The sequence below is a fragment of the Cebus imitator genome, unplaced genomic scaffold (assembly GCF_001604975.1).
Source record: "Cebus imitator isolate Cc_AM_T3 unplaced genomic scaffold, Cebus_imitator-1.0 Scaffold10, whole genome shotgun sequence".
Taxonomy (NCBI): Eukaryota; Metazoa; Chordata; class Mammalia; order Primates; family Cebidae; genus Cebus; species Cebus imitator.
Genome location: NW_016107325.1, coordinates 6,392,193 through 6,416,186, shown reverse-complemented (window position 1 = coordinate 6,416,186; position 23,994 = coordinate 6,392,193). Strand labels below are relative to the sequence as shown.

The window sequence follows — 23,994 nt, the reverse complement described above, 5'->3', positions numbered from 1 at the left end:
GAAGACTATTTACCCAATTAATGGTCAAAGAAAGATAACATAAAAAGACTGGAGCTGGATCAGTGTCTTTCAAATTTTATGACTTAAAAAAGTACTGAGGCCCATGGATAACGCAGGCGTAAATAACATGCAGGAGCTTCTTGCTTGAGGAAGAGAAGGCATGCAAGCATGCAATAATAGCCAATATGCATTTACTATGTGCTAAATTTGGGGCTGAGGGCTTTCAATGTATTTTTTTATTTAATCCTTAGAACAATTCGAAAGAGAGGTACAATTACCCTCTCCATTTCTACAAAAGATTTATAGAAACTTTGAGAGGGTACTTTAGTTTTCTATAATTCCATAACGAGTTACCTCAGAACTTAAAACAATAAATATCTGTTATCTCATTGTTTCTGTGGATACAGAATTTTGGAGTGGCTTAGCTGAGTGGTTCTGCCTCAGGATGTCTCATGAGGCTGCAATCAAGATGTTATCTGAAAGCTCGACTGGGCATGAAAAATCCCCTTCCAAGCTCACTCATGTGGCTGTTAGCTAGAGGTCTTAGTTTCCCAGTATGTGGGCCCCAGTTCCCTGCTATGTGGGAATTATAATTTCATGACTTCTAACCTCCGTGTGCAAAGTGTTGAGGAAGAGCCTACTGCTGATGCCTTCATTCCTGTATAAAGCTGTGTATAGGTAATGACTGACCTCTCAAGCTTTTGAATGGTTCTGTTAAGTAGTAGTAGTAATAATAGGTCCAGATTTACTTACTTGCACTAAATTATACTTAGGATAATATGGTAGCTACTTTCTCTTAGAATGAAGGATCCAAGAGAGGAAAGAAGCAGGAAGCTGAGTTTCCTTTTGTAACCTAGCCTCGGAAGTGGCAGGAATACCATTCCTTCTGCCACCCTGATACAATGTGGGAGGGCACTACACAAGTGCATAAATACCAGGAGGTGGAGATCACTGGGAGCCATCATGGAGGCTGGCTCTAATGACTATCAAAGAAGTTAAGGAACTTGCTCAAAGTTCCACAAAGCTAGGATTCATACTCAGGCAATGTGACTCTACAGCTGATACACAGTACTGTTCAACTCCCTATCATTCTATCAGCTTGTAATCAAGTATAAAATCAACTTGGCCATATTAGCATAATTGTTATAATTTCTCATTTGCATGGCTATATTATAATTTTGTGACTTCTAATCTCTATGTGTTAAGTGTTCTGAGGAAGAGCCTACTGCTGATGTCTTCATTCCTATCTAAGACTGTATAAAGGCAATGACTGATATCTCAAGCTTTTGAATGTTTTTTTATTTTGTGGCATTAGTAGTAATAATAGATCCAGATTTACCTACTTGCACTAAATTACACTTGCTTTGTTTATGATGTAAGTTACATTATTTCATTTGATCTTCACAGAGCAGTTCATGTCAGAGAGATATATTAATATATTGACTTTTTACATGTGAAAGTATAGGAGTTTTCAAATAAGTACTGGATCTTGGGAATCCAGATCTTTTGGCTACCAACCTTCCCTGAGATTGCTAGTTCCCATGAATGGCTAATTTATAGAAATGCCTTGGCGAGAGTTTTTCTGGGTTAATGTTTAATCACTACTTTATGGTTGGATGTTCATCCTTTCATTACTGTAAATCAGTATCTTATAAATATTTTTACCTTTCGTCTTCATTGCCTCATTATGACCTCCAAAAGAGGGTGTGTCTCTCCATTTGAGAGAAACCATGAAGTTAGAACTTCTGAGTAAACTGTTTTCTTGTTTGCCAAGCACTGTATTTTGTTTTATATTTTTCTTCGAAATTATAACTTCCTAGGAAGCTTTTAAAAATTTAAATATAAACTATGTGCTTTCTTTATCTGGATGCATTAATGTGCACATTTATGAATTATTTGGTTCAGTGAGGAAGCAAGTAGACCTATGAGTTAAGGTCATAGGATTTCAGCATCTAAGGCCCCAGAAGAGGAGGTAACTTAAGGCAGAGCCACAGCCACCAGAGATTTTGTTCATGGCACTCTAGGAGTCTTGGTGGCTCAGGATATATAATTGAGGTAGAGGGAGTAGGAGAGGTGAGTATCAAGCAGGTCTTATCATCCACCCCTTCTCTGACTTCTTAAAACTGAGACCCCCCAAAACTGAGCTTAGTGGCCCTTGTGGCCCTAACACCATTTCTATGAGGCTGGAACCCTCTTCTCTTGCTTTTCTCAGTTCTTTTAAAGCCCACCCTTTTCATGGATGACTCTTTTTTCTCTGTTATATTTCTCCATTCTTTGATTCCCGGCATAAATCTCTTTTAGTATGAGATTTAAAACCTCTTCAGGGCCAAGGTCCTACAGTGGCCAGAGACAATATTTGTCAATTCAAAAATACGTATTGAATGCTTACTGTATGTCAAGCGTTATTAAAGATATGGGGAGGGAGTGATACGGTTATTGAATACTTACTACATGTCAAATGTTATTGAAGGCCACTACGTGGCCTGCTATGATTACATATTTGTCCCCTCCAAACCTCAGGTTGAAATTTGATCCTCAGTGTTGGAGATGAGGTCTAATGGAAAGTGTTTGCATAGTGGGATCGGGGCCTTCCCACAGGGTGAGTGAGTTCGTACTCTATTAATTTCCATAAGAACTGATTGTTAAAAAGAGCCTGGGACCTTCCTCTTTCTTGATTTCTTTCTCACCATGTGATCTCCGCACATGCCAGCCTCTCTTTTACCTTCTGCTATGAGTAGAAGCATCCTGAGATCATCATCAGACACAAATGCCCAATCTTGAACTTTCTAGCCACCAGAATCATGAGCCAAATAATCCTTAAAAAAAAAATTACTAGCCTCAGGTATTCCTTTATAGCAACACAAAATAAGCTAAGACCTAGCCTTAAGCAGTATAGATGTTGTCCCTGTTCCACTGGACCTTTACAATCCACAGAGCAGGCAAATTATAGGCAAGCACAGAAATAATTGCAGATGGTAACAAACGCTATAACAGAAATAAAGTAAGATAGAGATGACTGACAGACACAGAAAGGAGTTTCTCTCTTATTCCAAGTATGATTTTGAGCTTCTGGAGGATTTCGGCATGAGTATAACATGATCTTATTAACACTTCAAAAATATGCCTCTGACTCTTGTGTGGATAGAAGTTTGGGGTTGGTGTATCTTGTCCAGGTGATAAATGATAGTGGCTTGGACAAGGATGGTAGCATTGGAGGTGAAAATAAGTTTAAAAAACAAAAAAGAAATGCAGGATATATTTTGGAGGTAAAATAATGTGCAGGCACGTCAAGAGTGAGGGAAGGAGAGAAAGTAAGGATGACTTCTTGGACAGCTGGCTAGATAGCTTAAGTGGATAATTTCTCTTGCCTCTTGGCTGTTTTCTTTTCGTAAGTTTGTCTGCAGAGGTTCTTCTGGCTTAACTCCCCTTTCCTATTGGATCAGCCTTCCCCTTTCAAGGATGTGCTCAGGAACACCTCCTAATTCATATTCACCCAGCACAGATTGTTGACATAAGGTAATTCTCCAACTCAGCAAATATTTATTGAGCATTTTCTACACGCCAGGTACTTTGTTGGTCCCTAGGGATAGAAAGACAATAGATATGGCCTTTGTCCTCCAATAATTGACAGTATTAAAGGATGCATAAACATTAACTATAATCAAAAAAGCTAAGTGCCCTTCTAGTAAATGATCAAAGTGCTATGGAAGCACTAGTGAGTAAATGATAAATGCTGCCCAGGGAAATTTCTACATAACCAACTGGGCATAAAGCATTAATAATTAGTGGGTCTTAATACAATTCTCTCAATCCTCCAGCCACCAAACTGGCTCTGAGGCATGCAGTGCACCTCCATGTCAGTCCACACTGACTTACAGCCCCCTGATGCTGTATGAGGATTGTATCAGGATGTTTTGGGCTTCAAGGAACAAATGCCTGGCCAAAAGTTGTTTGAATGATAGTGTTTTATTATTGTGTTGTCATCAGCATCTTTTATAATTGGAAGTACAGAAGTAAAGTGGTTCTTGAGTTTGCTAATGTAATGCCCTGAATTCATCAAGAACAGGGGGCTTTTCTACCTTTCAGCTCTGCCATCCATGGACTTTTGTCTTTTGTGCTCCAGCATTGTCATCTCATGGTGGAGCATGGCTTCTGCAGCTCAGCCCAGCACTTGCTCATACAGCTCTTTCACAGGGCAGAAGAGGATGCTCTTCCTCATTCATGGTCTAGTTAATCAGGGAGGAAAACTATTTCCATAAGTCCTCTGACTGGATGCAAACTTTCACGTCCTAGTGGCTAGATTTGTGTCACTTGTCTATATTGAAACTAATCACTGGCAAGGAGAATGAATTTCCATGATTGAACTGCACTAATCAAGACTCACTTTTCCAGCTCTGGGGAGGAACTTCCTTTGTAAACACATGGAAGGAGAAGGGCAAATATTTAAGTCAAACTCGAAATTCCAAAAGACAGAAATTGGAGGTGGGAGTGGGGAACAGCATATGTAGGCACATGGTGTATTTGGTTATTGGTCTCTTCTCATTACATTAGAAAGATTTAATTTTCCAACAAAAGAGGACAGACATCAAGCCAGCCCTGTTCTCCAAAAATCTGGAGCTCTAATTCTCTCCTTTCATTCTTCTCACTTTCTTTCCTAACTAACTGGGTTTATTGCAAAGCCGTGTGCTTTGTTGCTGCTTTTCTGATCTCAAGGACATTTTGACCTCAGCCCTTGCTTTCTCTTGGCATCCAAAGTGATCAAGAGGAGGAAAGAATTAAACTGCAATATTAAAATCTGAGACAATAGTGCAGGTCAGAAACATCTGAAGGGAATTACTCACAATTTTCCCCTAGAAAATACACACAAACTCTCATATTTCATCCAATTCATAATGCCAAAAAGTGGCAGAAATAGTCAACATAAAATAAGACAGCCAAAGTTTTAAAAAAATGCTAAAACTTAGATCTGCGAAAGTTAACCCAGGAAAGTAGGACTTAAAATAATTAATGGCCGTAAAAATAAAATAAGTAAATAAATAACAAAAGCAATCAAAATAATCTCACAAAATCGAGAAGCTATAATTTCACATGGACGGAAAGAATCTAATTGATGACTCAACTCTTCGTTTTAAAATTTCCAGGGAAAAAATTGCTTTGCATGGTAATGATTTCCTTAAAATTAAAATGGTTTGGCTGTACTGGAAGGAGAACCCAGAACCCAGCAGCCAGCGGCCCCTTATTCCTGCCGGGCAATATGCTCCTATTTTCCCTGTCTGCTCTTCTGGTGAACTATTTGAGGTATCTCCTCTCCTTTCAAACTTCTAACACCTCCTCTCTATGCTCATTCATAGCTAAGGAACTGGCTTCCTGTTTTTGTGAGAAAACTGAAACTATTAGAAGAGAACATCAATTCTCAGGGCTCATCGGTGCATTCATCTGCATAGGCTCCCCTCCCAGGTTAGGGGATGAATATTCAGGCGCCTATCCAAGGCCAGGCCCTCTATTTGTTCCCTGGGTCTCATCCCTTTTACTTACCTAAAGACTAGGCTCCAGCTATCCCCTTGCATGTGACATCACCGTTTTTTCCATCTCTATTTAATCATGAACATGGAGTAATGTCTCTTATTCTTAAAAAGAAATAAGAAGGAAACTATCTCTTTCCTCATCCCTGCTAACTTACCACTCCCTTTCTCTGTTCTCTTTATCACAAAACTTCTTAAAGGCTTTCTGTTGTCACTGTGTGTAACCCCTCTCCCCACCTTTTTTTTTCTCTTAAGCCCCCTGGAATAAGGGTTATCCCCACCACACCACTAAAACAGCTCTGTTCTCGTCAAGGTCCCTAATCTCTGTGTTGCCAATCCAGAGCTGCTTCTCACTCTGTGTCTCACGTGCCTGTCAGTTAGTCATCCTGATTCTCTATCTCCCTTCGGGGCTATCACTCTCTCCTGATTGTCCTTCTACCTCACCCTCCTTCCCAGCCTACTTAAGCATTCTTCTTGATGTCTTCAACTTCTCACCTTGGACTACTCTGGGGCTCCATCCTAAGACCCCTTCCTTCTTCACCTCAGATGACCTCATCCACTCCAGTGCTCTTAAATATCATTTACAACTTGGCAACTTTCTAATTTTATCTGCAAACTAAACCTTCTCCTGACTTCTAGGCACAATATACAATCGCTTACATTTTACAATTGCTTACAATATTACAATTGCTGGACATCTCCATTTTTGGATGTGATATTGGCATCTTATACTGACATCTTCCAAAGCTCTTTGTCTTCCCTTAGTACATCTTATCTCAGCAAAGGACAATTCCACTTTTATAGTTACTGAGGCCAATATCCAAGCAAGTTCTCAACTCCTCTCTTTCATTCACAAGTCCCAACTAATCTGTCAGCAGTTTCATCATCTGTATCTTCATATTCTCTTAGAGTTGACCATACCCCATCATCTCGGTCAAAGATACCATTGCCTTTCCCCTAAATTATTGCCAACATCTCTCTATTTTTTTTTCTTATTTCCCTATGGTGTATTCTCAATACAACAGACAAGGTGATTGTGGTAGGAATTCTAAGATGACCTCCAAGAATCCTTCCCTCCCCTCCTGAGTACTAACCTCTGAGATTGCAGATATGGTGGAATTTTTTCCCTGTAATTAAGTTTTGTTATAATGCACAGTCAGCTTTAAGAAATGGAGATTACCTGCTAGGGCCTGCCTAAATCACATGAACCTTTTAAAAGCAGAGTTTCTCTGGCTGGTCACAGAACAGGCAGTTGGGGATCCCAGGGATGAGAAGGATCTGAAATGTCATTGCTGACTTGGAAGATGGAGGGGCCATGTGGCCAGGAATGTGCGTTGTCTCTAGGAGGTGAGAGCAGCCCTGGCTTGTAGTCAACAAGTAAATGAAAACTTCATTCTCACAACCTCAATGAACTGAATTTTGCCAGCAACTTGTGTGAGCCTGGAAGCAGGTTTTTTTTCTTTTTTTCCCAGAGCCTCCAGCTGACAATTCAGTCTAGCCAAAACTTTGATTTTAACCTCACAATAGTTTGAACAGAGAACTGAGCAAGCTGGGCTGGACTCCTGACTAATAGAACTCTGATACATGTGTGTTGTGTTAAGTCACTAAGTTTGTGGTGACTTGTTACATAGCAATAGAAAACTATTAATAATATGGTGATGATATTTTTTAAATTTATTTTTAATTTTTTTTTTTTTTGGAGATGGAGTATTGCTCTGTCACCTAGGCTGGAGTGCTGCAGTGGTGCAAACTTGGCTCACTGCAACCTCTGCCTCCCAGGTTCAAGCGATTCTCCCGCCTCAGCCTCCCAAGTAGCTGGGACTACAGGTGTGAGCCACCATGCCTGGCTATTTTTTTTGTATTTTTAGTAAAGATGGGGTTTCACCATGTTGGCCTGGCTGGTTTCAAACTCCTGACCTTAGGTGATCCACCCGCTTTGGCATCCCAAAGTGCTGGGATTATAGGTGTACGCCACCGTGCCTAGCCTGGTGATCGTATTTAAACATAAGTCAAATCATATGCTTCCCTGCTTAACACCCTTCATTTGTTTCCCATTGTGAATGCTCCATGGCACTTGTTACCACGTAACCTGTGGCATTACTTACTTATTATTTGCTCATATGTCTTCCCCAGTTAAAATGTAAGTTTCAAAAGGGCAGGAGCTTTTCATGCTTTATTCACTGTGATGTCTGTAGTGCCTAGAACACTGAATAACACACAAGTGCTAAGTAAATATTTGGTGAATTAAAGAAATTATCTTGGAGGTCAGGAAAGAAAAAAATTTTTGATGAACGTTTATTAATGTTGCTGTAATTCTGATTAAAATTCTTATATTTATAAATCCTTCAGTACTAAATTGTGTATACCTACAATTTGTAAGCGCTAGCAGCTGTTTGAAAAAAGATACAGTATGTTCACCCTCATGGCTTATTAATAGTTTAGTTAAGAAAAGACTGTTAAAGTACTTAAATAGATATAAAATTATTTGATTAATGGGCAAAATATGTGACACAGAAAATAAACATTTTAATAAGATGAGAAGAGAGAACTGAATGTGGACTAAGTAGTAAGGGATAGATCAAGAGGCATGTGGAGGGAATAGTGAGAAAATGAAGGCCATGGATGTGGATTGTTTATTTGAGAAGTTTGTCCAGATGGCTTGAGAACACAGCAGAATCAGATTAGTATTTCTTTAAGATTGGTACACATTCTGCAGGCTTAACTACAGAGCAGAAGTGAGCAATGGAAAGAAACTGAAGATGCAGCTGGGCACAGTGGCTCACACGTGTAATCCTAGGTCTTTTGGAGGTGGAGGCAGGAGGATCACTTTGAGTTCGTTCAAGGCTTTAGTGAGCCATGATCATGCCACTGCACTCTAGTCTGGGTGACAGAGTGAGACCCTGTCTCAAGAAAGAGAGAGAAAGAGAGAGAGAGAGAAGGGAGGGAGGGAGGGAGGGAGAGAGGGAAGGAAGGAAGGAAGGAAGGAAGGGAGGGAGGGAGGAAGGAAGGAAGGAAGGAAAGAAGGGAGGGAGGGAGGGAGGAAGGAAGGGTAGCTGTTTTAGAGGGAAAGGTAAGATTTAAAAAAAAAATCCCTTGGGAAGAAGAAGATAAGCATCTGAAGCGTAGGTTGGGTGTGGAACGATTAAGGAGGGAACTCACCTCTTCCTCTAAGGGAAGAGTTAAATAATGGCAGGAGAGACAGATACCACAGAACAGATGAGCATGGTAGAAAAAAAGCTCCTTATGGTAGTTTTTGCTGTAAAGGAGGAATCATTGAATCTTTTTGTTGAATAATTTCATAGTTTTTCAACGTATACTACAGGACCCGAGTTGTTCAGCATTGTGTAATATTTAAAATCTAGGAAACATGAAAAAAAGGAAAGAAAAGAAACCTATTTTAAAACTTACATGACTACTTTTTTATGAGTTCAGGAAAAAGATAAAGAAAGTTACTGGGTATTCCGTGGGAAAGAGAATAGAGATGGTATAAATTCCTTTCTAGGAAGTCACAGAGGTGCCATCCTTCTTACTGTCCAGAGGGAAAATTCTTGAGTTTTCTAAGAGAACTTGTATTCTTTTGACTTTGAAGCTGTAGAACAAATGAAGTTTCAACTGATCCAAGTCCTAATGTTACTACCAACCTGCCTATTGAAAATAGTTGCAAACAGTGAATTTAAACACTTCCATAAAGCTTAATTCATCTCCACCAATTCACAAAACATGCCAAAAAGCATTTATCACATGCAGTCACTGTCCTAAAGATTTAGAGAGGGTTAGAAGAGTGATTGTAACCACAGGCTTTGGTACCACATTGCCTGGCCCCAACGTGGCTTTGATGCATAGTAATCACAGGACTTTAGTCCAGCCCCTGGCTATGCCTGTCTGTGCCTCAGTCTCCTTATCTGTATAATGGGAATGAGCATATGAAGAATAAATGAGTTGAAAGTCTACATTGCCTAGAACAACTCAGCAAACTGGAAGAACTCCATAAGAATGTGTAATTATTATTCTTTATATATTTTAACTTTTTGTTGTTGTTTTAACAGATCCAGAGGCAGGTAGTATAGTAATTTTTGCCCCATGCTGGTGAATGTTTTGCCTGGGAAATAATGGGAAAGGAGTAATTCCTGTGGCAGTTTTGTTTTCCAATAATTATTTTTTCTTATGTCAGGGATGACAAATGCCTGTCACAAATAGTAGCCTTGTTGATTACACTTATAAATATTCGGGAAAGTTCTTCAATGAGTCAGTGTTAGAGGTTTCAGCTTCCATAAATGCAGATTTCCTTTACTTAGTTTCCTTTCTAACATGAGCTGATCTTTCTTAGCTTGCACTGTAATACCTTCCACTGATGTCTCACTACAACTGCTTTTAAGTATATGTCAAGGGAAACTAGCCCTTTGCTAAAATAGTTGCATCTTTCATGGGCCCATGGATCATTTGGCCATATCCTTAAGAACTCTCCACCTTTCAAGTATTTCTCATCACCTTGGATTATACTGGCCCAATGCCAGTCAAATTCATGGGGCATAAAAGTCTGCATGTTAGTTTGGGCCATTATTGTACAGGTCTTGTTTATTCCCAGAAAAAAAAAAAAAAGAAAAAAGAAAAAAAGCGATTTCATTTCAAAAAGGGATAAAGCAGTCCTACCACGTTGATTAGTGCTGGCTGCCTGTGTGTGTAGAGCTTCCTGGCCCTGCTGTGGCAGCAGAGCGAACCAGGTGGTGTAACTGGGCTTAGTTGTGTCAGCCCTTCAGCATTGCATTTCTTTACCAACATGTCCATATTTGGGTCAAGATAAAAACAGATATCCAATACTTGAATACAGAGACATAAATATTCTGCCCACTTTCGCTTTTCTGCTGCATATATTGGAGTCATATGCTGATATTGTTTCAAAGCAATTGGAGTTTCAATCTCAATATTTGTCTTTCAAATCCAATCTTATGAGCAGTTTTTGTTTTTGTTTTAATGTTGCTCACAATTTTGAGGAATGTCTAGATGAGGTTGTCAAAATATAATCAGGACTGGCCACCTGATTTTTTTTAAATAAAATTTTATGGGAACATAGCTGTGCCCACGCACTCACACATTGGCTGTGGCTGCTTGAAGGTTACAATGGCAGACTTGAGTAGTTATAACAGAGACTGAAGATCATAAGGTCCACAAAGCCTAAACTATTTACCAACCAGCTGTTTAAGAAAATGTTTGCCAACTCCGGGTCTAAATGTTGTATTCTTATCACTTAAAAATACTTTCCTTATAATGTCTAACTTAAATAAAAAGATTCAGAAAAATGATTAAGTATAGAGTTTACTCAAGGTCAAAGCTTGAGGATGACCTCTTGGAAAACATACTCCAGACAAATGGGGTAGCATTGTAAAGTGAAGAATTGTACTTATATGGGTAGTTAGCAGGATTGCAACATTTTCCATACAAGGTTAGTATATATATATTATAGTGATTTTATTGGTTATGGATTGCTATATTCCAACTAAGATTGCTCTGATATTCCATGAGCAGCGGTGATGATCTGAGGGGGTGTCTTACCTCTGGCATCACAAGGTCTTTTCTGGTCATTTACAGGAAAAAGCAGAAGTTGTAGCTGCATGTTATGTGACTCAGGCCACATAGCCACATTCCTCTCAAGGCTCAAAATAACCTAAAGTTCCAACAGATTTAAGTTCTAATTATTTAATTTCATCACAATAGGTAAGATGAATAAGTACGTCTGTCAGTTAGAGAAATCACACTAGGGCTGGGTGTGGTGGCTCACACTTGTAATCCCAGCACTTTGGGAGGCTAAGGTGGGCAGATCATCTGAAGCCAGGAGTTTGAGACTAGCCTGGCAAACATGGTGAAACTAAGAATGCAAAAATTACCTGGATGTGGTGGCACATGCCTGTAGTTGCAACTACTTAGGAGGCTGAGATGGAAGAATTACTTGAACCTGGGAGGCAGAGGTGCAGTGAGCAAAGAATGCACCACTGCACTCTAGCCTGTGCAACAGAGTGAGATTCTGTCTCAAAAAAAAAAAAAAAAAAAAAAGGAAAGAAAGAAAATAAATCACACTAGATATTTCAGCAGAGGGCTTTAATGTGAAAATTGGTTACACAGATAAAAGAGCAAAAGAGGAACTCTGAGGTAACAGAGAGAGTAGCTGCAAGGAGTCATCTGTAGGGCTTGGAAACAAAGAGGAAGAGGAACACAGAAGATCTCAGATCAAAGCTCTAAGGTTTTAAATGCCTCCAGCTGCTACTGGTACCTCTGAGAGGCATGATGAAGCAAGTTCCAGATACTACAAAGGAAGACAGAGGCTGGAGCAGGTGCTACTGCTGGATGCATGCTGTCAGCAAGAAAGAGGAAAGGAGGAGCCCCTCCTCTTTTCTGATTGCAATCCAATTTTTTTCTCTATTTTTTCCTATTAACAGAATCTAGTAGGAATCCTTCAAATGAGGCTTCTTGGAAATGTAGCTGTAGATTTCTTCCCCAGAATTACTGAGCAAGGAAGGGCATGTATATTTGGAGCTGAAAGAAAGTAGGAAAATGACTGGCTCAGGCTTAGAGAAGTGTGCTGACCTAACAGCAGCCATGGTGGTCTAGAACTTGAGTTGTAATAGCCTGACAGATTCTTCTTGCTCACTGCACGGATAAAACCAATTCACTGTGACAGTGATATTGCAATAGAGAATTCCATAATCACAGGACCAGCCAAGTGAAAGGACAGGAGACAGTTCTCAAATTGCCTCCCTGAAAGCTGGGAAGCTAGGGTTTTTAAGCATGATTTGGCAGGCAGGAGGATAAGGGATGGGTGTTGTTGATTGACTGGGGATGAACTCATAGGAGTATCCAAAGTGATCTTTTTACACGCAGTCATTTTCTGAATGAGGGTCACAAGACTGGTTAAGTTAGTTCCTTGGTATGGGCCACAGGTCCTGATGGAGTCAGCAGGTCCACCTGAATGCAAAAGTCTGAAAAATATCTCAAAGACCAATCTTAGGTCTTGACAATAGTGATGTTATCCATAAGAGCAATTGGGGAAGTTACAAATCTTCTGACCTCTGGAATAATGGCTGGTTATCATTTAACTACTAGCCTACATCTTGGCAGAATTCAGGCCCCTCCTATAATCCTCATTTTGTGGATTTTTCTTCGTCTTAGAAAGGCAGTCCTCAAAGGGGATCAGTTTTGGGAGGGACTATTATCATCCTTGCTCCAAAGTTAAACTGTAAACTAAATTCCTCCCATAGTTTGTTTGGCCCACATCCAGTAATGAGCAAGGGTAGTTAGCTTGTGAGATTAAAAGCAAGATGGAGTCAGTTAGTTTAGATTTTTGTCACTGTCATAATTTTTGCAAAGGCCATTTCAGAGGCTCTTGTGCCCACTCTGTCGAGTCCTGTCTGGCTAAACTCACTGGTCTTCCTACACTACAGCCACTTGGAGTTCACATGCTGTATTTGGAGCTGTTGGTTCTTATTTTCTTATTGTTTGACTTTTATCTTTTCATTCAGCAACTATTTCTTGAGTGCCTGTTATGTACCAGGCAACTGTTTTAGGCTATAGTAATATAATAGTAAATAGAATGAATCAAAATGAAATCAATGCCCCCATGGAGCTTACATCCAATTAAGGGAGGCAGTGAACAATATAAAAAAGTAGAATGTATAATAAGTTAGGTGGTATCATTGCTAAGAAAAAACTGACTAAAGCTGGAAAGAGTAGTAGAGAATGCCATGGGGGAAGAGGCTGCAATGCCAGTCCAGGGAAGGAATGCAGCATTTAAACAAATACCTAAAGGAGGTGAGGGAGCAAGCCCTGGCCATATCTGGGGAAAGAATGTTCCAGGAAGAGCATATAGCAAGTGTGAAGTCTCTGAGGCAGGAATGAGCCTGGTGTGTCTGAGGAATTCCTGGGTGGCCAGTGTAGATGGAGTGGAAAGGTAAGAGAGGAGGAGGAGAAGGAGGAGGAGGGACTAAACCCAATTAAGATGTTTCATTTTTTTCAAAATGTTGCTATTCTGGGAAATGTGCCTTGTACTATTTGGTTGGCCTTTCAGGTGGACACACTGGAAAATGATTATGTCCCTAATGAAAGTTTGGTCACCTGACACTCTGATCCTAAGGTAGACGCTGAGAGTATACAGTCCCTACATTCTACAGCCTCCAGCTAAATGGCAATGCATTTATTATATGCCCCTGGATGTACCATCGTGTTCTTTTGTTGAAAAGGTGAATCTGCTATTATGATTATATTCTAATGTCTCTTGTGTATAGTGTTCAGACAAACATCAGTCTTTAGACATCCTCTAATTCCATTAAGTCAAATGTTTTCCCTTCATACTGTAAACTGCTGATTTCCAATATGGATGCTATGGTGTTAGGCATGATTAATAGAAGGGAGAGTTATATTCATTGGCACTTAGGAAATGATTAGGTTGCACTTATCCTAAATATTTTTATCAATGTAATTGTCTCATGCTGTCTTATTAGGATAATTTTTCATTATGAACATAGTAAAACTTAACTGGCTCTTATTTTATTGCAGTTAAATTCTTAATCTCACTGTTAGGTGCTCCAGAGCAGACTCTTTCACATTCATTTTTGTATTCTGGTTGCCTAGCACATGCTTGGAACAAAACAATAGTGCATAGTGTGACTTATCTACAGGTGCTTCCTAAGTTCTAAGTCCTGAGCTAAGCATATGACATACATTATCTCATTTAATCATTGAAAATCCCTATGGACTATTAGTCTCATGTTATAGATGTTTTAAATGAAACTTTAAAAGGTGTCTTGGTTTGTGCTGCTGTAACAAAATACCACAGACTAGGTAATTTATAAGCAACAGAAATTTATTTTCTCACAATTCTGGAGATGGGAAGTTCAATATCAAGGCATTGGCTTTTAGTGTCTGGCGAGGGCCTTCTTGCTGCCTTCTCACATGGCAGAAGAGTAGAAAGGCAAAAAGGCTCAGACTAGTTCCCTCCAGCCCTTTTATAAGGCACTAATCCATTCATGAGCGGGGAGCCCTCTTGACTTAATCACTTCAAATGGTCCCACCTCTTTATCTCAACAGGGACTTCGTTTCTAGACATCAATTTTGGGGGACACTCAGACCATAGCATTCACCCTTGAATCCAAAACTTCATGTCCTTTTCATATGCAAAATACATTCATTCCATCCTAATAGCCCCCCAAATCTTAACTTTTTCTAGCATCAACTCAGAAGTCTAGAGGCCAGAGTCTGATCTAAATTAGTTTTCATCTAAACTAGGTGAAACCCAATGTAAGTTTCACCCTGAGGCAAATTTCTCCCCAGCTGTGAATCTGTGAAATCAAACAAGTTGTATGCTTCCAAAATACAATGTTGGGGTAGGCATAGGATAGATGTTTCCATTCCAAAAGGGAGAACTAGGAAGAAAGGGTTAACAAGTCCCAAATAAATCCCAACTGGGCAAACAATATTATATCTTGAGGTTTGAAAATAATCTTTGACTTCATGTCCCATGTTTCAGACATGCTAGGGTGGGGGTTGGGTTCCCAAGGTCTCAGAGGATGCCCCTTTGCCCCCACTATGGCTTTGCTGGGCACAGCCCATGCTGCAGCTCTCATGGGTTGAAGTCTTGTGCCTGTGGCTCTCCCAGGCTGACATTGCATGCTGGTGACTCTACAGTTCTGTGGACTCAAGGATGGCCCTGCCCAGCAGCTCCATTAAGCATTGCCCTCGCTCAGACTCTGCAGTAGCTCCTGCAGCAGTTCTCTGCTTAGGACACTAGCCTTTCTGAGGAATCTTTTGAACTATAGGTGGAGGTAGCCATGCCCCTACAGCTCGTGCACTCTATGCTTCTGCAGTATTAGCACCACGTGGGTGTTGCCCAGGTTTATAGCGTACACAGGCTAGAGGAGCAGCTGAGCCTGCTTGAGTCACATATGTGAAAGCTGAAGAGTGCTGCACCAGAATGCTGACAGCAGAGACAAGGAGGTACAGGGGAGTTAATGATGAGGTCCCATGGGTGCCCAAGCTCCTTTTTTGACATAATTCTTTACCCTAAGCCAAACTTGTCCAACCTTTCGCCCAAGGGCAATATGTGGCCCAGAATGGCTTTAGATGTAGCCCAGCACAAATTTGTAAACTTTCTTAAAACACTATGAGATATTGATGGGTGCAGTGGCTCACACCCGTAATCCTAGCACTTTGGGAGGCTGAGGTGGGCAGATCATGAGGTCAGGAGTTGGAGATCAGCCTGACCAACATGGTGAAATCCTGTCTCTACTAAAAATACAAAAATTAGCTAGGCGTGGTGGCGTGCGCCTGTAATCCCAGCTACTCAGGAGGCTGAGGCAGGAGAATCGCATGAACCTGGGAGGCAGAGGTTGCCGTGAGCTGAGATTGTGCCACTGCACTCCAGCCTGGGCAACAGAGTGAGACTCCATCTAAAAAAATATTATTACAAGATAGTTTTGTATTTTTTTAAAGCTATTCAGCTATTAGTGTTAGTGTATTAAATGTGTGGTCCAAGATAATTTTTCTTCCCATGTGGCCCAGGGACACCAAAACATTGGACACCCCTGCCCTAGGCCGTGGCACTCTGGCCCTATGATGTGAGAGACAGCAGCAATAATCTCCAAAATGCCTTCAGGGTCATTGTTCCATTGTCGTGATAAATAGCATCTAGCTTCCTATTCTCCATATTAATCTCCTTATTAAACTTAAACTTTGCTTGGCCACACCCTTGGTATTCTCTCTGAACTTGCCTTTTTGTTTTTACAACCTGGGCAGGATCAGGCCAGGCTGAGACTTTTCAACTCTTTAAGTTCTGTTTCTCTTATGATTATGAATTCCATCTTTAATTTGTTTCACTCTTCTTACATTTTCCTATAGGATGTCGGGAGAAACCATTCAGCACTCTGAATGGTCATTTTTCTTCTGCCAGACATTCTTATCTTCTAAAATTCTGCCTTCCAGAAGCTGTAGTGCATGGACACAATTCAGCCAAGTTCATTGCTACTTTCTGATATGACTGGCCGCTTCTCTAGTTCCAATGAGATCTTCATTTCTGTCTGAGATCTCATCAAAAGTGTCCTTACTATCCATTTCTCTGCCAACATTCTGATCACAATCACTTAGATAATTTCTACGAACACCGAGGCACTGTCCACAGCTCTCCTCTTCTTCTGAGCCCTTACCAGAATTGTGTTTAACACTAGGCTTTTTCTAGCCTGCACTTCAAAACTATTCCAGCCTCACCCATTACCCAGTTCCAAGCCACTTCTACATTTTTAGGTATCTGTAACAGCAATACTCCATTTCTCTGGTACCAATTTCTGTCTAAGTCCATTTGTGTTGTTACAACAAAATACCTAAGAATGGGTAACTTTTAAAGAACAGAAGAGATGTGATTCTCACAGTTCTGGAGGCTGAGAAGTCCAAGCTCAAAGTGCAGGCAGGCCAGTATGTGACGAGGTCCCACCCCGTCGAAGGCACTGTCTCTCGAGGCAGCATCCTCACATGATGGAAGGCAGAGGGCCAAAAGGCCTCAGTGAGTTCCCTCCAGCCCTTTTATGAAGTGCTAATCACTTCCCAAAATGGACCCACCTCTTAACACTACCACAATGGGGATTAAGTTTCAACATGAATTTTGGAAGGAACATCATCTTTCAAATCATAGCAAAGATTAAGTAATTTTCCCAAGGCCCCAAGGCAAGAAATGGACCTTGGTTCAAATCCAGGCTCTCTGATTCAAAGCAACCAGCTGCTCAACCCCTTGACTGGTGCTTGTTGAATCTATGGAGATGGGTGGCAGCCTGCATGTGCAGCTGGAGAATACAGACACAGGATGAGGGGACATTCCATCAGTTTCTTCTTTTACCTCCTTGATTTTTCTTCTACCATCCCTATGTCAAGGCTGTTAATTTGCTAGAGCAAATTTTGAAGTAACATTCATTTTATTTCTTTATACCCATTGTAGATACAAGCATCAATATGGAATGTCAGCTGATTACCATATGGAACACAGGAACTTTATAACCAGATAACTCTTTTGCCTGTTTTTAACAACTTTACACAGTTATGTGCTGTCATGAGCACATTTCTTTTTAGATGTATTTCATTAGCCATTTATTTACCAAAGCAGTTTATTTTTGTGGAGTGGAAACATTATATGTCAGTTTAATATAGACAAAATAGTATGAATGGATGACAATATTCAAAATATCTTGTTATCATACAGAAGCAAGTGATCAAAACAAGAATATTCCCTGGAGGACAGGCATGGTGGCTCATGCCTATAGTCTCAGCACTTTGAGAGGCCAAGGCGGGCAGATCATGAGGTCAGAAATTCAAGACCAGCCTGACCAACATGGTGAAACCCCAGCTCTACTAAAAGTACAAAAATTAGCCAGGCATGGGGGCGTGTGCCTGTAATTCCACCTACTCAGAAGACTGAGACAGGAGAATTGCTTGAACCCAGGAGATGAAGTCTGCAGTGAGCTGAGACTGCGCCACTGCACTCTAGGCTGGGCTATAGAGTGAGACTCCGTCACAAAAAAACAAAAAAGAATATCCCCTGGAACTATATGACTCTCTTATTTGGATTTTATCAATCTGAAATTACTGTTTTTCAGAAATGACTTTGACACTATAGCAAGTATTCATTAAGATACCTTAATGCTTTTATAAGAATTTATTATTATGTTGAGCCATTTTAAATGCTACCATTCTACCTTTTTCTAAACTAATAAAAATGGTATTTTCATGTGGCTCAAGCTAATAGTTGCTTTAGCTAAAGAAGAAAAGCATAAAATTGTAAACTTATATTTTTATTTTTAAATTAAAGATTTGAAACTTGAGTTTCTGCATAAGGTGATGGGTAACATATGATTAATTACTTTACTTGGCTGCACAATGCTTTGAACTGTAAGTCAAATGAACATGTCCCAGGCCGCACTAAGAAAACCATGCAAGCAGCCAAAGACCCTCATCTGTTGCTGCAGCAGTGCCTTGTCAGTGAGCAAATAGACAAGGAAGAAGAATCATGAGCTTGTCCTATAAGAGTTTAACAAAATAGGTTGTAACTTGGCAGCAAACTCTGAACTTGCTAAAGGTCAAAACCTGGAGTTGGCACTCATGCCTTACAGAGCTCGCTTATCTAGATGTTTCAAAAGCAACTTACAATGTGCCCTACTTATCAAATGGCAAGCCAAAAAACAAGGAACATTTGTGTTGCTCTGCTTATTCCGGTTTAGCTGTGTTGCTCTTGGACTGGCAGCTAATATATGGAAACTGGGTTGCAGGGTTATTCTAAAGCAGCCAAGTGAACCTCACACAGACCAAAGTAAGAATGGGGCTTGCAGGAATGTCCTGGACTCCAGCAAGTGTGGCACCAGAGGCATTCCAGATATCTAGAACATGAGCTGGTGGATCCAATTCACAGGGAGCCATCATGAGCAGAAGGGAGCCTGAATGTGGTAGAGATGATGGGTTTTCAAAAACTGTGGACTAGGCCAGGAGTAGCAGCTCATGCCTATAATCCCAGCACTTTGGGAGGCCAGGGTGGGAAGATTGCTTGAGCCTAGGAGTTTGAGACCAGCCTGGGCAACATAGCAAAAACCTGTCTCTACTAATAATACAAAAATGAGCCTGGTGTGGTGGTATGTGCCTGTAGTCCCAGCTATTCAGGAGGCTGAAGTGGGAGGACCACCTGAGCCTGGCAAGTCGAGGCTGTAGTGAGCCTTGATTCTGCCGCTGCACTCCAGCTTGGACAATGGGAGCGAGACCCTGTCTCAAAAAAAAAGAGAAAAAAGAAAAAAAAGCTATAGACTGGTGAGAGAATGAACCCAGCAAGGTCTGAGGAGGACAGGTGAGTTAAGTTCACAGGGAGGAGCACATCATGGACCTGAAGATGCAGCACCCTCGGCAGCAGGTGATGTCAAGAGAATGTTTCCTCAATTATTTCAATATTCCCGATGTAACCGTGGTGTCCTGAAAAACTTGGGTAAATACCCTTAAGTAAGATGCTTTTAAATGAGATAATACTATATATGATCTATTACATGTATTTAGTTAATTCCCTTCTTATAAAATTAAGAGTTAGTGATAGATATTTCATGTTGATATATCTGTTTTATTGTATATACATATATGTGTGTGCAGGTATATCTAGATATCTACATCAGCAGACTATTAGAATTATGGATGTCAATTACTGTCTCTTTTTCAAATTACACTAATTTAGGGATGTGTTTTATGTACATTTTAAACTGATACCTCTTGATAACAGTATATCAAGAGGTATCAGCAAGAGGTATCAATTTGATATACTCTGTTATATCAATAGTATTTTTCAAATAGTACTCAGTTTTTAACTGATTGACATATGAAAGAGTGGTTGGTATACAAGTAATTGAGTGGCATGCAAGTAATTGAGAGGGTTTTATTAACAAATCCAGTTACTATTCCCAGTATGAGTTTCAAATATTTTCTGTAGCATAATGCTTTACTTCTTGTTTGAAGGTTAGCAAATTCAAGGACTGATTTTACCTGGTTGATTTCTGCTAGCAAACATGAATCTCCTACTAATTTTTAGAAATGAAATGCAGGACTAAATTGGCCAAAAAAAGTAGCTGTTGTTGTTGTTTTTTTAACTCTCTTTAACTTATTAAATGAACTAGGTTTAAATAAAATCAATAAAGTAATGAAGTGAAATGTAGCAATTTTATTTCTTGAAACAAGGTTTTTTAAGGCTGGTTCAAGGCTATTATCAGATAAGATCTGAAGAAATAAAATCTTTTTTTAATCTTCAACTTGAACCTGTATTTTCTGTATTATCTTTATTTATAATGATGAAAACAGAAAGCTTAATCATTTTTAACTGAGGCAATGGCCCACCTCAGAAATATTCTTATCTTATTTTTCCTTTCAACTCTTAAGTTCCAGGGTACATGTGTAGGATATACAGGTTTGTTACATAGGTAAACATGTGCCATGGTTGTTCACAACACAGATCAACCCATCACCTTGGTATTAAGCCCAGAGACCATTAACTGTTCTTCCTGATGCTTTCCCTCCCCCCACCCCCACCCCATCCCGACAGTCCTCAGTGTTGGTTGTTCCCTGCCACGTGCCCATGTGTTCTCATTGTTCACCTCATTCTTGTAAGTGAGAACATGCAGCATTTGGTTTTCTGTTCCTGCATTAGTTTGCTGAGGATAATGGCTTCCAGCTTCATCCATGTCCCTACAAATGATATGATCTTGTTCCTTTTTATGGCTGCATAGTATTCCATGGTGTCTTTGTACCACATTTGAAGAAGTAAAATCTTAGGAACATTGTCTGAAAGGTCATTTTCTGTAAGAAAATGATAAGGGAAGCATTTCCTGTAAGAAAAGTCATAAGAGAAGGGGCTGCTGGCTTCCCAGTGCCCCAAACTGTAAGAACTGCAGTTATAGGAATGTTACAATGGTGGCTGATTATGTGAGTGTATGTTTGTATATATGTGGAAAAAGCAGAGGATTTGAGAAAAAACACTTTAAGCTCTTTCATCAGTAGATAAGCTCTGGGATTGGAGAGGAATCATGTTGGCTTGATTATGCCTCTGGGATGACATCCTATATCAACCGATAAAAACTTTTTGTGTGTGTGCCTACTGTGGAATTGAACTGTGTTAGGTGCTAAAGGTTGATATAAAAATTAAAACAAACAAGAATCAAGGCCTTGTCTTCAAAGATTACATGGCCTAGCTGAGGATACCACATAGGTAAGCAGTGCAAAACAGTTGTCAACGATTTTGTCATTAAATGACAAGAACCAAATGAGTCGTTTTGGGGCAAAAGTCAGAGGGTGCAGAACTAAAGTCTTCATGGAAGAGATGGGAATTGGCAGGTGGTAATTATGACAACCAGGAAAGCAGCGAAGACACTGCAAAGAAGTGGTTTAGAAAAAGAAGCAGAAGTGGAAAAGCCCATGAAGATCTTCTGGGTTTGGTGGGCAGATCACAAGAGTGAATGAGACGGTCCCCGCAAGGAGTGACATGAGCCTGGGAAGACACTCTTGTGTCAATCATGGAGGGTTGTGTGTGTCAGGTTAAGGAGTTTTAATCTTCTTCCTGTAGGCCATGGGGAAACGTTGAAAACTTTTGGAGAAGAGATCACCAGAGTGAAAGTAATGGTTTAGAAAAATTATTCTAGTGGTGGTGCAGAGGAGGGATAGAATTGTGAGAGTCTAATGACAAAGATACCTGGAAAAAAAAATTTCCAGGAATAATCAAGAGAGTCAATTAGATGGGCATGGTGGGAAAAGATAAAGACATACCAAAAATGATTTTCAGACTTTGAATTTGGGTCACCAGTAGTAGACTATAGAACCACACAAATTCTGTCAAGTTCAAAGAAAAGTGATGCTACTAATGAAGATCCCTGAAGTGGATGATCAGCGTGTCCTAAAGGTCTCTGAGAAGCAAGAGGGCTTGACAATGGGCCCCAAGGCCTCCGAAAAGGATGATGCAGCTCCAGGCCATCCAGTACAGTAGTTGTTTAACACATGGCCACATGTAACTATTGTCTTAAAATCTCCCTAGTCAAATTGAGATATGCTGTAAGTATAAACTACTTATCAGATTTGAGTGTCAGAATGAAAAAGAAAACATGAAAGTTCTCATTAATAGTTAAATATTGGTTGCATGGCAAAATGATATTTGGATGTATTGGGTTAAATAAATATGCTACCAAAATTAATTTTACCTTAAAATTCTGTTTTTTATATAGCTATTAGAAAATATATACTCACATTATATTTCTATTGGACATTGCTGATCTAGAACTTCACAGTAAAGCCCACTAATGTAGCATAATAGAGCACAGTGAAACATACACACTCACACACACTTCATAGTTAAATGCATTTTTACTCCGTCCATTTAGTCTGAAAATGTGTCTTGCATTTTGTGAGTGTATTCTGAATTTTGTGAGCAGGGTATATTGTAGAGATCCATTTGTTTATTTTATCCAAAAACTTAGGTTATTCCATCTTACTGAACATTTGGCTGTTTTTTTCAACCAGCAGATGATGCTACAGCTGACGGTCGCAAAACTTACACTCTAACTGATTACTTAAAAAATACTTACAGACTGAAGTTATATTCCTTACGATGGATTTCAGGTAAGAATTTTTGGGGGTAGGGCAGAATTTTATGCTTACGTTCATTCTAGTTAAGTTGACATATGAGGTACTTTTTTTTAATGGCACTGAGAAGAGGTAATCCTTGTTTTTAAACACCTCTATAGAGAGTTTTTCTTTCTTTTTTACTTGAAAAGGGAAAAAGACTGAAAAGAACACAAGTATTTCCATGACATGTATAATAAAAAATTAAATATGAATTGAAACCTTGACAGTAATGATGGAAAAATGAATGAATGTTAGTTTAATATCATTCATGTTTTCTCAACTTAGAAATGCCTATTCAGTATTTGTGAACTAAATCTTAAATTATATTCCATAATTTTCAGTTTATGAAGATGTTTAATAACAACTTGAAATTTTGATCTGGTTGTTTTCTCTCTTTAGATCATGAATATCTCTACAAACAAGAAAACAATGTCTTGCTATTCAATGCTGAATATGGAAACAGCTCAGTTTTCTTGGAGAATAGTACATTTGTATGTTTAATCCATAATTAATTCATGCATAGAATTCTGGGGTTTTTTTTCATTACCTTTCAAATCATGAGTACTGTCATTTCTCAGCCTGTTGGACTCTTTCTGCAGCATATGGAAAAGTGGATCTTTCTCTCCTTCTTGAAATGCTCCCTGCCTTGGCTACTTTTTAGTCTCCTTTGATGATTCCTCTTACTCTGCCCATATTTTTAAAAGTAAGTGCTCCTCGGGGCTCCGTCTTCACTTGCCTACCTCTTCACTTTGCATGCTCTCCTTTAGTGAATTTCATGCAACCCCACAGCATTACTGCTTTCCTCTCTGGCTTGACTTTCGCATACACACATTTAACATTAACCTTCTCCCAGATCGAAATTTTAATTTCTAGCTGGCTGCTGCCTCCTATATGTGGATTTTAAACTCCAAATCCCAAGCAAAACTGGTTATGTTTCCTCCACTGTCCTAGCACACTGAAAGCATCTTATACCTTTTCATGAGTTCCCAATATTGGTAAAAGTTACTTAACTCTCTTTCAAGTCACTAAAGCTAGAAACCTCAGAATCATCAATGACTCGTCTGTCATCCCCATAGTTAGTGAAAACAAACCCTGTCAATTCTCCCTCTGCATGTCAAGTATCTCAGAGTTTCCATTTCCACTGGACAGTCCTTGCTCAAACCCTTGTTTAATATTGTGGTAGCGAGTGCTCTAACCTGTGTCCCTATCTGTATTCTGTAGACCAGACCACTGCACTCCCCACATCCAGGCTGATACCAGCCCTCTGCTCTTCCCTCTCATTTCAGCCACTGTGTCTCCCACCAGAGAATCT

The 23,994-nt window shown here is 39.8% G+C and overlaps 1 protein-coding gene across 1 annotated transcript in view; it reads left to right on the top strand.

Moving 5' to 3' along the window:
- Positions 1 to 23,994, top strand: part of DPP4 (dipeptidyl peptidase 4) — an 82,987-nt gene that overhangs the window by 4,631 nt on the left and 54,362 nt on the right. The window contains exons 3-4 of the mRNA XM_037745213.1: positions 22,578 to 22,676; positions 23,082 to 23,179. Coding sequence (XP_037601141.1) covers positions 22,578 to 22,676; positions 23,082 to 23,179 — 197 coding nt within the window. The remainder of the gene's footprint in view (positions 1 to 22,577; positions 22,677 to 23,081; positions 23,180 to 23,994) is intronic.